Source organism: Chelonoidis abingdonii, chromosome 24 (genome assembly GCF_003597395.2).
Source record: "Chelonoidis abingdonii isolate Lonesome George chromosome 24, CheloAbing_2.0, whole genome shotgun sequence".
Classification (NCBI taxonomy): domain Eukaryota; kingdom Metazoa; phylum Chordata; order Testudines; family Testudinidae; genus Chelonoidis; species Chelonoidis abingdonii.
In genome coordinates this window covers 625428-639814 of record NC_133792.1, presented here as the reverse complement: position 1 = coordinate 639814, position 14387 = coordinate 625428, and the positions used below count along the sequence as shown (strand labels likewise).

The 14387-nt window shown below is 48.2% G+C and overlaps 1 protein-coding gene across 5 annotated transcripts in view; it reads left to right on the top strand.

Moving 5' to 3' along the window:
• LRSAM1 (leucine rich repeat and sterile alpha motif containing 1) overlaps nucleotides 1-14387 on the top strand; it is a 59226-nt gene that overhangs the window by 4265 nt on the left and 40574 nt on the right. For 2 of the 5 annotated variants that reach the window (XM_032795192.2, XM_032795167.2), the window contains exons 2-6: nucleotides 856-1029; nucleotides 4607-4663; nucleotides 6755-6799; nucleotides 8775-8852; nucleotides 10882-10950. In XM_032795192.2, the coding sequence (XP_032651083.1) occupies nucleotides 958-1029; nucleotides 4607-4663; nucleotides 6755-6799; nucleotides 8775-8852; nucleotides 10882-10950 (321 nt within the window). In that variant the 5' untranslated portion in view covers nucleotides 856-957. Of the gene's footprint in view, nucleotides 1-279; nucleotides 1030-4606; nucleotides 4664-5662; nucleotides 5830-6754; nucleotides 6800-8774; nucleotides 8853-10881; nucleotides 10951-14387 lie in introns of those variants that run through there. The other 3 variants (XM_075060550.1, XM_032795175.2, XM_075060552.1) reach the window with 3 other exon arrangements.

Genomic DNA, 14387 nt, shown 5'->3' with positions numbered 1-14387 from the left:
ATTCAGTTACTCTTTGCAACCCTCTATCCCAAAGCTTTTTGAGGTTTTTGGTACATTATCTCCAAACAGTATTAACCCCTAGTGCATCTCAGTTCATGCATACCTCATTTCTGAAGATAGGAATGGTCTTGGTGTGCTAACAGCACTCTCATCTTATTGCTGTTGTTACTACATGACTGCGGTATTGTTTGCATAGTTGCTGGTTAATTCAGGATTGGCTAAATGTGTCCCAGAGTCAATAATTTGGTGTAACAAGGCCACCCTAGTGTTTAATATGGCAAGACTGTCTGCAAAGACTAGAGGTTGCAGCATCAATACTCAAGCTTGAGCTGAGAGGCTTGTACTCTGGGCATTGCAGTTTGGAATTTATCATCTCTGCAGCCCATGCCACACTGCATATAACTAATGTGGTGATAATTAACTCTGATTTTATGGACAAAGTTTAGGTGTACTTGCGTAAACATAGGTTAGAATGTAAGTGATTGTATTTTGAAAAGTCTGCCAACTGAAAATGGGCTTTAAACTACTAGATGTTTTAAGCAAAAGTATTAGGTGATTAAAATTGGAGAAGTATCCTACTTGGATTCTGTATTTCTGTCTAAAAAGCTTGTGCCTGAAAAGTATTACATTAGCCCAAGGCAAAGGTGGGGTTTAAAAGCATAAAATAATCTAATGTAATGGCAGGTACTGCCTAGATGCAAAATAACCATCCAATTGGGCTCTCTAATCCTTCTGCCAACATGGAGTCCCATTGATTTATGGGGATCATCTGGCAGAATCAGGGCCTAAACGAAGACAAATGCAGAGAGGGTGATTTTCTCTTCGTTTTACTCAGAGTGCAATTCCTTAACCCAGGCTCCCTGTCGACACCTGTTACATACAGTCCCTGACTCTTCTGCCTTTGTTTACACTGATCACTTTCTGCCACTGAGACGGGTCTGGAGTGAAAAGCTAAAGATGCTGCTGTTCTTCCGTAAAAGGAAACCCAGTGATGAGGCTCGGAAGCGCCTTGAATACCAAATGTGCCTGGTAAGCTTTGAGGTGGTGCTTTTCCCTTTTCTGTATCCCTCTTTTGGATAAGGATGCTAAGCTGAACTCCCAACCACTGGTAACTACAGATCCTATAGCATTTTCACTACTAGGTGCTGCTGCACTGTGAATAATAATAATGAATAAAAGTCCAGGTGTTTACTTGCACTATGATTTGGCCAGGATAGCTGGAGTAGATCCTCAACTGGTATAAGTTGTCATAGCTACATTGAAGTGAATGAAACTACAGTGCTTTATACCAGCTAAGGGTCTGTCCCCTGGTTTATATTCTGCCTCCTTAAAACAATCCCCAGGTAGTTTTTTCACCACTTCTAAAAGTAGTTGTGGAGTGGTGCTGGGCATAGGATGACTGCCATGTTCTGCCCCAGAGGTAGCCACATTTTGGTAGCGGGAGATTGATTCCTATTTAAGCAGATAGCAAAGTGCTTCAGGATGAAAGGCCTTATGCACTGGATGAGGTGTAGCTGGTGTAACTGAGAAGAGATGAGCGGTTTTAGACTTTTTTCCCTCTTCATAATTTTAGTTGTTTAGAGACACTAGCTAGCCAAAGGATCAAATGTTGCTTTGGATGTCTGCATCCAGTGTGCGTATTTTAAACTGGTATGATGCATAAGCTCTGCCTCTCTAAGCACTTCCTGTCTTGCTCTGCACTGAAGCCTTCATTTAAAGCTGAATTTGGCCCCTGTATTTTCTGACACATATCTTCATGACATCAGTTTGACTACCTGGTTAATAACAGTAGTTACATCTAATTGTCTGGTGCAAACAGGAATGAATAAATAGGTATTAGTGATGCTACTCCCTGAAGTCATTGCTTTGGAAATTATTAGACCCCCAAAATGTAATTTACCTTAGAAGCTGCAGAGGACTAGAACAGAGTTTCTCAAACAGGGGTCGCCGCTTGTGTAGGGAAAGCCCCTGGCGGGCAGGGCCGATGTGTTTATCTGCTCCGCCCACAGGTCCGGCCGATCGCTGCTCCGGGCCAATGGAGCTGCTGGAAGCGGCATGGGCCAAGGGACTTACTGGTTGCTGCTTCCAGCAGCTGGCATTGGTCCAGAGCAGCGATCTGTGGCCAGTGGGAGCCACGATCAGCCGGACCTGCGGACGGGGCAGGTAAACACACCGGCCCAGCCCGCCAGGGGCTTTCCCTGCACAAGCGGTGGCCCCTGTTTGAGAAACCCTGGACTAGAAGAACTCTTCTTCCAACTGGTCATTGTATCTTTTAATAGCTCAGAGATGAGGATGCTGAGTGTTATGAAGAATTGCTCTTGTGACTTGCAGCTACTTCTAATTCTTCCTAGTAACCCCAGAAGCCTGACCAATGAAAATGATGGTTTTCTCTGTGTCTGAACATTACAGTGATTCATGTGTTCAGAGTCCAATCAACAAATTGGACTGACTTGGTGGTAGTTGTTAGCCTCTGTCGGGTTCCCCCTCACAACTCCCTTTCACTTTTATGTTCATGTAAGCTGCCTTCATTTCAGTAGACTGTGTGAAATGAATTTGCGGAGAGGGGGTCTTTGGCTAGTTCCTAGTGGGACAGGTGTACATGTCACAAAATACACAAAAATGGTTACTTATTGGCCCCCTCATTGACAATCTCAGCAGAGAGGCCAAGGACAGTGAACTTACCCTTTTACTCCAGATATGGTCGCACCAGGTCAGGATTGGCACATTGGTGGGGCAGTAAAGGGGCAGCTTGCCCTGTGTTGCTGGGACTGTACCTGTTCTGGAAATAAATGGGAGCTTTGGTCTCCAGGGCTATCAGTCTGTTACTCCACCATCCCCAAAATTCACTCAAACTTCCACCTTCATGGATAAAGCTTAGGTGGTGTTTGGAACTGAGTTTTTGCTTCTTGAAACTTGTCTGAGGGGCCCCAATTCAGCAAGATGCATACACGATAGAGCTTTTGAGTCAGCAGGACTATTCACAAGCTTAAAGTTAGGCATGTACTTAAATATTCTCCTGCATCAGGGCCTACGTGCTTATGCACTTGAAGACCCTGATCCATTCCCCCTTGAAGTGAGTGGTGAAACTCCTACTGCTTGTAGTGGTGCAGAGTGTCACGAAGTCCCCAGGGGATGCTTTGGAACTGCTCCCCACAAAGCCAGTCAGGACTTTGAGGAGCCTCCTCTCCCTTGGAGCAGACTGTCTTCAGGGCAAGAAGCTTACACGGCTTCACCTTCCTGGGTCTGACCTTGGAGCATTCAGCATATGCCCCTCCGTGCGCTTCCCACAGCGAGTCCACCCAGGCGGGGTCCTGGAGAAGCCAGAGGGTCCTGCACGCACCCCTACTTCGCGGTCAGACGTGGCTCTTAGCCAGCCAGTAAAACCGAGGTTTATTAGATGACAGGAACATGGTCTAAAACAACCCGTCAGCTGGGTCCATTTCTGGGACCCAGTGAGCCACACAGCTCCATCTGCCCTTGCTTCCCATCCCCAGCCAGCTCCAAACTGAAATTCCCTCCAGCCCCTCCTCCTCTGCTGAGTTCCTTTCCTGGGCCAGGAGGTCACCTGACCTCTTTGTTCTCCCACACCTTTAGCATCCCCTTGCAGGGGGGAAGGTCCCGGGCCATTAGTTGTCAGGAGATAGAGTGTCAGCCAGAAACTGAGGCACCCACACAGTATTCAGAGGAAACATTAAGAACTGTCCCACTTCGTCACACAAGGTGAGGCCCAAAGTGTGTCTCTGCTCTGGAAAAATGTCTGTAAAACTAGCACTGTAGGGCCTGGTTTTTGTTGTCCCAGGATTATTGCCATAGTGGCTGTGCTTATTCTCCAAGTGAAAGGATTTTTTTTCTAACTGCCAGCCTTGCAGACTCAGTCTGGGCTCCGAGTCAAGCTGGACACTTTCCATCCTATGAGCATCACTAATCATAATAAGTTCGGGAGGCCAAGTTACACTCACTGGTGCAACCTCATTATTGCCTTTAGTGATAGCAACAGGTTTACACAAGTGCTACTCACTGGAACATAATAACTGCTTTACGCAAGAAGGAATTAATCCCAGCTCCTCTTTCACCAGCTGAGTTAGCCCTGTAGCAGGACTAGAAAGCAGCAGCAATTACTTTTGTTCCCACAGATAGCAGAATCTGATTCTCAGTGCACAAAGGGAGTAAGTCTGTTGACTAAGAGGTGTCATTTTTACAGTAGTCCCTTTATGTAGTAGAGCCTCCCTCTCATTCATGGCATGATCTATTTCTCTCCAGTCCTAGAGAACCAGGAATTATGTCACTAAAACACTTCCATATGCTCACTGTTAAAATCTTCTCGCACAAGTAAGTGATGTCTCTGCTCTTGATGCAGAAATTCACTTTGCTGCACAACCAATGTTTGTATTGTAGAATTTAGTTTCTTGGTTGCATGAGCAGGGCTGCGGGTATAACTATGGAATATACTTTGCATCTAATACTGGCCTTTGATTATGGTGGTCATAACAAAGATTAAATTTCTATGTCAGCAGGGTAGTTTAGCCAACATGCAGCAAGAGGCCCCTTGTCTCTCTAAGCATTCCAAAGCTGCAGCACGTTTCTCTATCTCTTTCTCTCTCTGTAGGCAAAAGAAGCTGGTGCTGATGACATTCTTGATATATCTAAATGTGAACTCTCCGAGGTATGTGATTTGCAGAGAGAGGGGACCTGTCCAGTTCTCTCATTTCCTCCCAGTACTGAACTTCAGTCGTTATACTCTGATGAGTCTAGAGCAGTGGTCACCAATTGGTCGATTGCGATCAACTGGTCGATCCTGGAGGATCTCCCAGTTGATCACCATCTCCAGCTGCACAGCAGGGCTGCCACTAAGACAGGCTCCCTGCCTATCCTGGACCTACGCCGCTTCCAGAAGCAGCCAGGGGGTCTCCCTCCGCACACTGCTCCTGCCTATAAGCATCACAGCCACAGCTCCCATTGGCTGGGAATGGGGAGCTGTGACCAATGGGAGCTGCGGGGGCAGTGCTTGCAGAGAGGGGCAGCGCCCAGAGCCACGTGCTGCCTGCCCCCTCCCCACAGGGGCCACAGGGGCATATTGGCGCTTTCCAGGAGTGGCATGGGGCCGAGGTAGGCAGGGAGCCTGCCTTAGTGGCAGCCATGCTGCACCGCCAACTGGGAGCTGCTGGAGGTAAGTGCTGCCCAGCCGGAGGCCGCACCCCAACCTGCAGCCCTGAGCCCCCTCCCGGAGCCAGTACCCTGAACCCCCTCCTGCACCCCAAGCCTCAGTCCTGAGCCCCCTCCCACAGCGAGCACCCCCTACCCACTCCTGCACCCCAACACTGTGCCCCAGCCTGGAGCCCCCTTCTGCACCCAAACTCTCTCCCAGAGCTTGAACCCCTCACCCCTTCCTGCACCGCAAACCCATCCCCCAAGCTCAGCCCAGAGTCCCCTCCTACACTGCGAACCCCTCGGTCCCAATGGAGAATGGAGCGAGTGGGGTGGGGCTTTGGGGAAGGGGCAGGGCCTCATGGAAGCAGTGGGTAGATCCTGGGTTGCCCTTAAATTCAAAAAGTGATCTTGGGCATAGAAAGGTGGGAGACCACTGGTCTAGAGACAGAGATGAACCTCTTAACTTATCTGTGTCATCACTTTATCCGTGCTGAATTGTTCCCTCTTTGTTCAGTCTAGTTCATCTCTTGAAGTGTGGGGCTTCTACCTCTTTCCTGGGAAGTCTTCTCTGTGGCCCAAGACAGTAGTTCTGCACCTTTTCCGTATTAGGAACACCCTCCCATCTAGCAATATGGGAAGAAAAGGGTGATCAAGACCCCTGACACCTTATTGTGATCCCAGGTTAAGAATCCATGGCTTAATATATCTCATTGTCAGGGAATTTATCTATGAAAGGATAACGGTTGCTTTTCTTAACTTTATCCCTTTAGTACTAGACTTAGGAATCTTGCAACCTGTGCTTATTTACCTGTACAGAAAAAGTCTGTGGTTCCAGTACAACTAGGCCACTGCTTTAAGAAGAGAGAGAAACCCTAACTGCAGAGCAAGGCCCCTCTCCTAGCTTTGTCTTCTTCTAGGCTGCCCACAAACTTGGAACAACCCAGATGTTGAAAAGCAAGGACAGTAATAGTGAGTGAAGAATTGCCACGCCCTTTAGCGAGACACATCTTCACATTCTGGCCCCCTGATGGTCTGTGAGCCGCAAACCAACTGATGTTTCACCTTCATGTGAACAAGACAGGTCAAAGCATCAGCGGTTCCGAATGTGCCGTGGTGCTTGATGCTGGCTAGAAGTGTGCGCTGATCTCAGTTTTCTGTACAGTTGCCAACATATGTAAAGGCATCTATCCTTTCCCATTTGGCCAGGGTGTGTGCTGGGGGTTACAAAGATATGCTGGGATCCCCATTTGTATAGTGACTCATTTAGAATGTGCCTGGGCTTCTGAGGGACCTGCACACTGCCTGTTAAGCCGCCCAAGTCCTGGACAGCTGCCCAGACCTAGCAGCACATTCTCTGTTAGCCTGAAGTCCCTGTTGTGCTGCCCAGAACCACTGGTTGACGTTCACAGCAGTGCAGTGAAGTGCTGGGTCCTGGGACCAGCTATTGACTAATGACAGAGACCAGTAATCTTAGAATCAGTTGGGTTTTTAACGAAAGCGGATTGTTCAGTCCTGTGGATGGATACTTTAGAAGTGCTTAGAAAAGTAAGGGCATGTTGCAATGTATCGTTGTGATATATTGAGCTATTTTTATGCTTGATTTCAGATTCCTTATGGCGCTTTTGCAACATGTAAAGTTTTGCAAAAAAAGGTAAGAGAAGTCTAAATACTAACTAAGCGTTATTATAGTATGTGAAGTGCCTGTGTAGCGTATATGGACATTTAGATGATGCTTCAGAGGAAGATGAAATCTCTGTCCTTAATGCACTTGGCCAGTTGTGCAATGCTATATATAGAGAGTGTTGTGATGTTTTCTTGGGGCACACAGGAGTCTGTTATCTTGTTACTTCCTTGCTTCAGAGAGAGAGAGACTTGCTGGTGCTAAACACGATGTCAGTTCCCTACCACTCTAGTCAAACAATCTACTCAGAAGCTCTGCCAGCCTTGCTTTGCCTTGCCAGTTAACTTTAGGTGCACTCCAATCCCTCTTGAAGGCATTCCCTGCAGTATCCAGCCCCTGTCACTGGACACTCACAGAAATTACCAAGTTCGCTATCTCCAAAGGGACTCCACACACACCAGTCTGTTTGATTCAGCTAAGGATTCACACTTTGCTTAGTATTACAGCACTGAGATGTAGTTAAGATAAAATCAAGAGAAATGTATTAACAAAGATAGAGATTTAAGTGATGGTGCATAAAGGTAATGGAAACAGTATTGGTTAAAAATAAAAACAAAAATATAAGACGTTTCTAAGAGACTAAACATAACTTTAGCAGGCTACAGTCCTTTGGCTAAAGCAGTTTTCTCACCCTCAAAGTCTATCTGCAGAGCTTGCTGGTTTTCAGTCAAAACCAGGATCCATAATTGTCACGAATCACTCCCCTCTGCCAGGGACATGGATAACAACATGTCTTTTTGCTTCTCCTTATATTTCCCCAAAATGCATTGTTTTGACCCCAGTGCTTTCCCAGGCTGATTTCACACTCCCTGCTTCCCTGTCAGCCTGGCTTTTCCTGTTGACTTGCATGCAAATGCAGCTCCCATTGTGTTGGCTTTTGCATTGCTTGATTTATCTGCCTGACAAGGTCTCTGATGTAAACCAGCATTCCTGTGTGTGCGACAAACTGGTTCATCAGCCCCGCCTGTTCATGTGGTTTGAACACATTTGTAGCACATACATACAACTTCTTAGTTATCCCGCATATATACATCTCACAACGCCTACAATGACCAGTATACCATAAGCCAGAGGTCCCTGAAGTATGGGACGTGCCCCCCATGGGGGCATGGAGGAACATCCAGGGGGTGCCATGGTGCCCAGGCCAGCTGCCATGGGGACAGGGAGGGAATGCTACCCAGCCCCTCCCCGCCCCCAGTTCTGCTTTGCTCCTGCCCCCAGGTGTCCCTGGCCCTACGCCTGGCCCTGGCCCCAGCCTCAGTGTGGCTCCATTCCCGGCCCTGCACCAGTCCCCATCCTCAGCACCTCCACCACAGCCGGGCTGTGGCCCCGCTCCCAGCCCCAGGCTCACCCCTGGCTGCAGCCCCAGCCTTGGCCCTTTTACCCCTGTCCACATTCTTCACCCTGACCCACGACCCTGTTCCTGGCTGCTTTGGGGACTGCTTTGGGATTCCCTGTTTGGGGACTGCTCTATAAGCTTTCATGTAATACCTCACATGACCTTTACAGACAAATACTATGATAGCAGTATGTTAGGTGTAGTGAGTTTGTCAAGCCTGATAGGAGTTGCTGTCAGAGAGTAGTGAACCACTAATGGGCCTCCGTTTCACAGGAGACTATGTGTAGGGATTCTTGCTGAGCCCCTGAAGGAGTTAACTTAGAATGAATCAAATCTCCTGCTGTCTTAGCCTACATGACCTCAAGTATTATTGATCAGAAAATTATCCAGACCCCATTTAAATTGAGCTGTGATATCTGACTCTGGCCTCCTGTGGCAGCCAGTTCCACTCATGCAAATAAATATTTTATTTAATATTTAATCTAATCGGGTCTGAACCCCTTACAGAAATAAAATAATTGAATACAGAATGAAATCCATGGGGATATGGTTGTTCAGGCTGTAATATCTCCTGTGATGTTATTCCAATATTATTTTTCTCTTCAGGTGCTGATTGTTCATACAAATAATCTAACATCTCTGGTTCCAAAGTCCTGCAGTCTCCTGAATCTCATAACTGTGAAGGTAACCTGTGACCCTGTAACAGTGTCTCTGTTCTGCAGAATGAACCAAATAAACCCCCTACCCATCCAGTGGCGTCTCTAGGCACCAGCAAAGCAAGCACCTGCTTGAGGCAGCGCATTTGCAGGGTGGCAGGGATCCAGCATGGGAGCTGAGAACCAACAGGGGGCCCTGGGAGCTGTAGTTTCTTGGTTAGCTCCTTGCCTATCGAGCCAGCCCTGGAGCAGGGAAAGAACTACATTTCCCAGCATTCCCTTGGCCACTACCAACTGGAAAGGAAGGAAGGGGACCTCATGCCACAGCATGCTGTGAGTGGAGAGTTGCACTGTGAATGGTAGGGGATACTATATTTTAACATTCAAAAAACAGGGAGGATAGGCCCACCCTGCCACCATCCACTCCCTCTGACTGCCCTCCACAGAAACCCCAAGCCATCCAATTCTCCCTGCTCCCTGTCCCCTATCACCCCCTCCCAGGACCCCTGCCCCTAACTGCCCCCCAGGACCCCACCCCCCATCTAAGCCTCTCTTCTCCTTGTCCCCAACTACCCCTTCCTGAGACCCTCCCAACTTCCCCCCTAGCACCCCACCCCCTACCTGTCCCCTGACAAACCCCTGGGACTTCCATGCCTATCCAACCACTGCCTGTTCCCTGACTGCCCCCCCCGAACCTCCATCCCATTCAACCCCCCCTGCTCCCTGTCCCTTGGACTGCCCCCCCCCCCCGGAACCTCCTACCCCTTCTCCAACCCTCCAGCTCCTTCCCGTGCCACTCAGACCAGCGTGTCTGGCTCTTGCGCAGCTCAGTCTCAGTTTGAGCAGCTGTTACTTCATTTCTCCCAAATCAAATATACTGATCCACTGTAACTTGCTGTAGAAAAAGTAGGATAAAATTGAGCAAGAAATGCCTTCCAGGGTTATTAGGACTGGAATTGCTATTTTCAACAGCCATTGCCTTTTGTTTGTTTAAAAGGAAGACAGTGATATTGCATTACAATTCCCCATAGAAACTAATAGTGGAACAAAAAGAATAATAAAGGCACCTCAACTTTTCTCATTTACGGAGAGCAGTCTTATAATATGCATCCAGATATCTTCCAATCACACAAGCCGAAAATTGTTCCACTTTACAGCAGTTCTGTAACCACATGAGAACTAATCCTCTGAGTTCTGTGCACATCCAAAATTCCTGCGAATGACCTGCCCTGGGAGCAAGTTACCAGTAACCCAGGGCTGGGGTGGAAGGAGGGTGCAGGTGGGGGTGAGGGGCAGAGCCCAGGGCTGGGGCGGCAGGGGGTGTGGGAGGGGGAGTGCCCAGGGTTGGGACTGGGGGCAGCCAACATTTTTTTTGTTTGGGGTGGCAAAAAACCTAGAGCCGGCCCTGTACCCATCAAACTGATTCTCACCTCTAGGGACTGGCAGCAAAGTGCAAAGGCTTCTTCAGTTTCATCCCCAGGAAGCAGTGGCAGGAAGCTTTACCAGCTGGTGGCTGTTGAGCTCCTATCACTGGCGCTACCGAGAATCCATTTGTTTGCAGAGGCTGGGTTTTTCTTGGAGTCATAGAAATGCAGGGCTGGACGGGATTGGGAGAATTCATCAAGTCCAGCCCTCTGCACGGAGGCAGGACCAAATAAACTTAGACCATCCCTCACAGCTTTTGGTCCAACCTGTTCTTAAAAGCCTCCAGTGACCGGGATTCTCCACAAGCTCCTTTGGTGACCTGTTCCAGTGCTGAACTATCTGTAGAGCTAGAAAGCTTTTCTTAATATCTAACCTAAGTCTCCCTTGGTCCAACTTGAGCCCATTACTTCTTGTCCTTCCTTTGCTGGACGTGAAGAACAATGGATCACTGATAGGAGTTAGGTGCCCAACTCCTACTGGAAGTCAATAGGAAATGGATGCCTGATGTTCTTAGGGCCCTTTGAAAGTGGCAGACTGACTTTCACTGGTAGGTAACTGCTCTCCTTCTGTGCTTACAATGTGACACCTCACCACAAGCTTAGTTGAGATGGAATCTTCTCCTCCTGTCCTAGGTTTTAGATCTCCATGACAACCAGCTGACATCGCTTCCTGATGATATTGGCCAGCTGACATATCTCCAGGTAAAGGGTTTGTGGGTTGTGTCCTGGGTGTCTGCTTTAGGATCTGTTCTAGGGCAGCGTGGTTGATTTGTATTGCTATTAAATAGCTAATGAGTATTTTAAATGATAGCTGTCAGTAGCTTGGATCCTTATCACTCACTTGACTTTCCCCAGGAGCCGAGCTAATCGCAGTGAAAATGGCAGGATGGGGCATAACAGGCGTGTCACATTTCTTGGTGCCAGTTTACACCACTCTGCTATAGTTGGCCTTCAGGCTAGGGCAACAGCTAGCAAACCAGTCACAGCAGGTCACCAAGCGTGTGCCAGAAGCAGAAGTTTCCAGTCCTATTGTCCTTCTGAAATACTCAGGTTCTGCAGCTCCTATTCATAGAGAATCATAGAATATCAGGGTTGGAAGGGACCTCAGGAGGTCATCTAGTACAACCCCCTGCTCAAAGCAGGACCAATCCCCAATTTTTGCCCCAGATCCCTAAATGGCCCCCTAAAGGATTGAACTCACAACCCTGGGTTTAGTAGGCCAATGCTCAAACCATGGAGCTATCCCTCCCCACCTGTGAATGTGTTGGGATTGACAATCCCAGTGTGCCTATTGTAACTCTGACCTCCTGTTGCCACTGGAGAAAGATATTGGTTGTCCCCTCCTGCTCTGCGCTCTTGCCGCAGAGGGCGTTGCTCTAGGAAGTTACTGGACATTCCACGATGAGAACCCGCAGGAGCACAGGGATCTTGTCTCCTGAGAAACGAGGAAGAGCATTACAAGACTTAAAGTATGTGTGTATTGTACATAATACACAGCTATGTTGGACCGGTCATGTCAACCGCATGGATGCCAACAGAATCCCCCGCCAGCTTCTCTATGATGAGCTCTCCCAGGGCATCCAGCATATAGGTCGTCCACGAAAAAGTTACAAGGACACCATCAAAGCCAATCTGCAGTACAGCAGTATCAAACCCAGGGACCTTGAGGACGCCGCCAGCGACAGAACACAGTTGCGTGGAACAGTCAGAAATACCTGCATCACCTTTGAGGAAGACACTGCCGGCGTCTACAAGAGGCACGTGAACGATGTCACAGAGCACCATCAGCGCACAACTCACTGACTGCGAACTTCCCATGCACCATCTGCAGCAAAATGTGCACCTCTGGAATTGGCTTGTATAGCCATCAGAGGGCACATCATGAGACCAACAATAGATGATTTGCTCAGATTTGTCATCATCAGATCGATGGACTACCAAGATGGAGGGGGCACATATCCTGTGCAGCCTGTGAGAGACCTGCCCTCAGCAGTGACTTTGGGAGCCCTGTTCCATAGACCATGGGAAGCTGTGCATTGTGGAGGAGGGAGATGGTCTCCATGGGTAGGGCAGGATTGGACCGTTATGTGAACAAACTAACTGAGACCCCAGCAGCATGCTCTGATTGGGTTGGATGCTCTGCCCTTCTGTTGGGAAGGTGGTGCTCTAGCAATGGATGTTGCAGACACCGGAGGTGCCCAAGGCAAACAACAGTGATTCATGCCCGGAGTGCTTTAGCGCCAATAAACACTCCAAGGGGAGAAGCAAGCAAAGTTTATTTGAGATCTCAAAGCGGGGCTGGGAGACTTAGTACGCCTCAGATCCAGCCCCGCTAAAACAAGCAATCTGTTCCATTATATCCATGAGAACTTTTCTCGCTGACTAGCAAGCCCCCGTTTCCCCTCCCTCTTCTGTCTGGCTGCAGCATTCTTTTCTCACACACTTCTTTCTCCCCCGTAGCAGTTACGTAAGCACAGGTGCATTAAGTAAACTTGGCCGCGGCAGCTCGTTAGTAAGTTTTCCTTCTGCAAGTTATCTTGTCCTTCTGCTAAAGGTGCACAGGCCTCATTATTTCTGCTTTAGACCAATTAGAACTGTTGCAACTGATAACGGCTGTTACTCGTGGCCTTTCCCATCAGCCAGCCTTTTAGGTCGATTAGAGTTCAAACATGGAAGGACTTTTGCTCATCTGAGGCCTACACAGGGAGACTTTATATCCTTATTGCCTTTTACCTTTTAAGTTACTTTAGGGTTATGCTTAGTGACACCAACGTGGAGGCTGGGAAATATGGTCCAGATCAGGAAGAAATACATTTTATTTGACAAACCAATGTTAATACTCCTTGTAAACTCAAAGCAAATTCAAACTTAAAACAATTGTCTGAAAATGCTAATATTTGCTAATATGTAATGCTAATATTTGCATCTGACATTTTATCTATGTACTTTCTCGAAGTCTCAGATCTAATTGGTTACATCTTTCCTGGAGGTTATTTTTAGGTTATACAATATAAGCCCTGGGTGTATTACACAGCATTGCTATGTGTTGAACAGGGGCACTTGTAGTGTGAAAAATGTTCCTCTGGAGTCTGGACCTTGCCAAGAAATTATACCCTGGCCAAGAAATTTAGACCGTGACAAAAAAAAAAATTGACTGCCCCATCCTTGACCCTAATATTCCTCAGAGAATTCTGCTCTATTATGCATCTGCAAAAGTCATGTGTCCTGCTGAATTTTTTTTTTTTTAGCAAAAAATACATTTCTGTCCCAGAAGTATGGCAGTTCTGCCTTTGCCCAGCAGAGGCCGTTGTGGCACCAGAACAGCTAGCATAGAATTCCCCCAAGAGTAACTCCGAGGAGTCTGGTGGGACAGCCATGGACTGTTATGGGCAGGGCCGGCGCTTCCATTTAGGCGGCCTAGGCAATCGCCTAGGGCGCCAGGATTATTGGTGGGCGGTGTTTTGCCAGAGGGGGAGGCAGGCGGCTCTGGTGGAGCTGCTGCAGTCGTGGCTACGGACGGTCGGCTGCTCCCGTGGCTGTGGTGGAGCTGCCGCAGTCATGCCTGCGGGCGGTTGGCTGCTCGTGCGGCTCCGGTGGACCTCCCGCAGCCACGACTGCAGCAGCTCCACCAGAGCCGCGGGAGCAGCCAACCGTCCACAGCCACGACTGCGGCAGCTCCACCGGAGCCGCGGGACCAGCGTGCAGAGCAGCGAAATTGCCATGCGCCTAGGGTGCTAAAACCCCTAGCGCCGGTCCTGGTTATGGGTTACTGGGTCCTCAGCCTATGTATCAGTATATAGCACCCATATGATCATATCTGGCTTATTTTTCTGTGCAAACAAAGGGAAAAGGAAACAAAAGAAAACAAAGAAAGAAGAAGTGGGACCGCTATACACTGAGGATGGAATAGAGCTTAAGGATAACCTAGGCATGGCCCAATATCTAAATAAGTACTTTGCCTAAGTCTTTAATAAGGCTAATGAGGAGCTTAGGGATGATGGAAGGACGTTAAACGGGAATGAGGATATGGAGGTAGATATTACCACATCAGAGGTAGAAGTTAAACTACGAACGTAATTGGACAAAATCGGAGGGCTGGACAATCTCCATCCAGATTATTAAAGGAACTGGCGCATGAA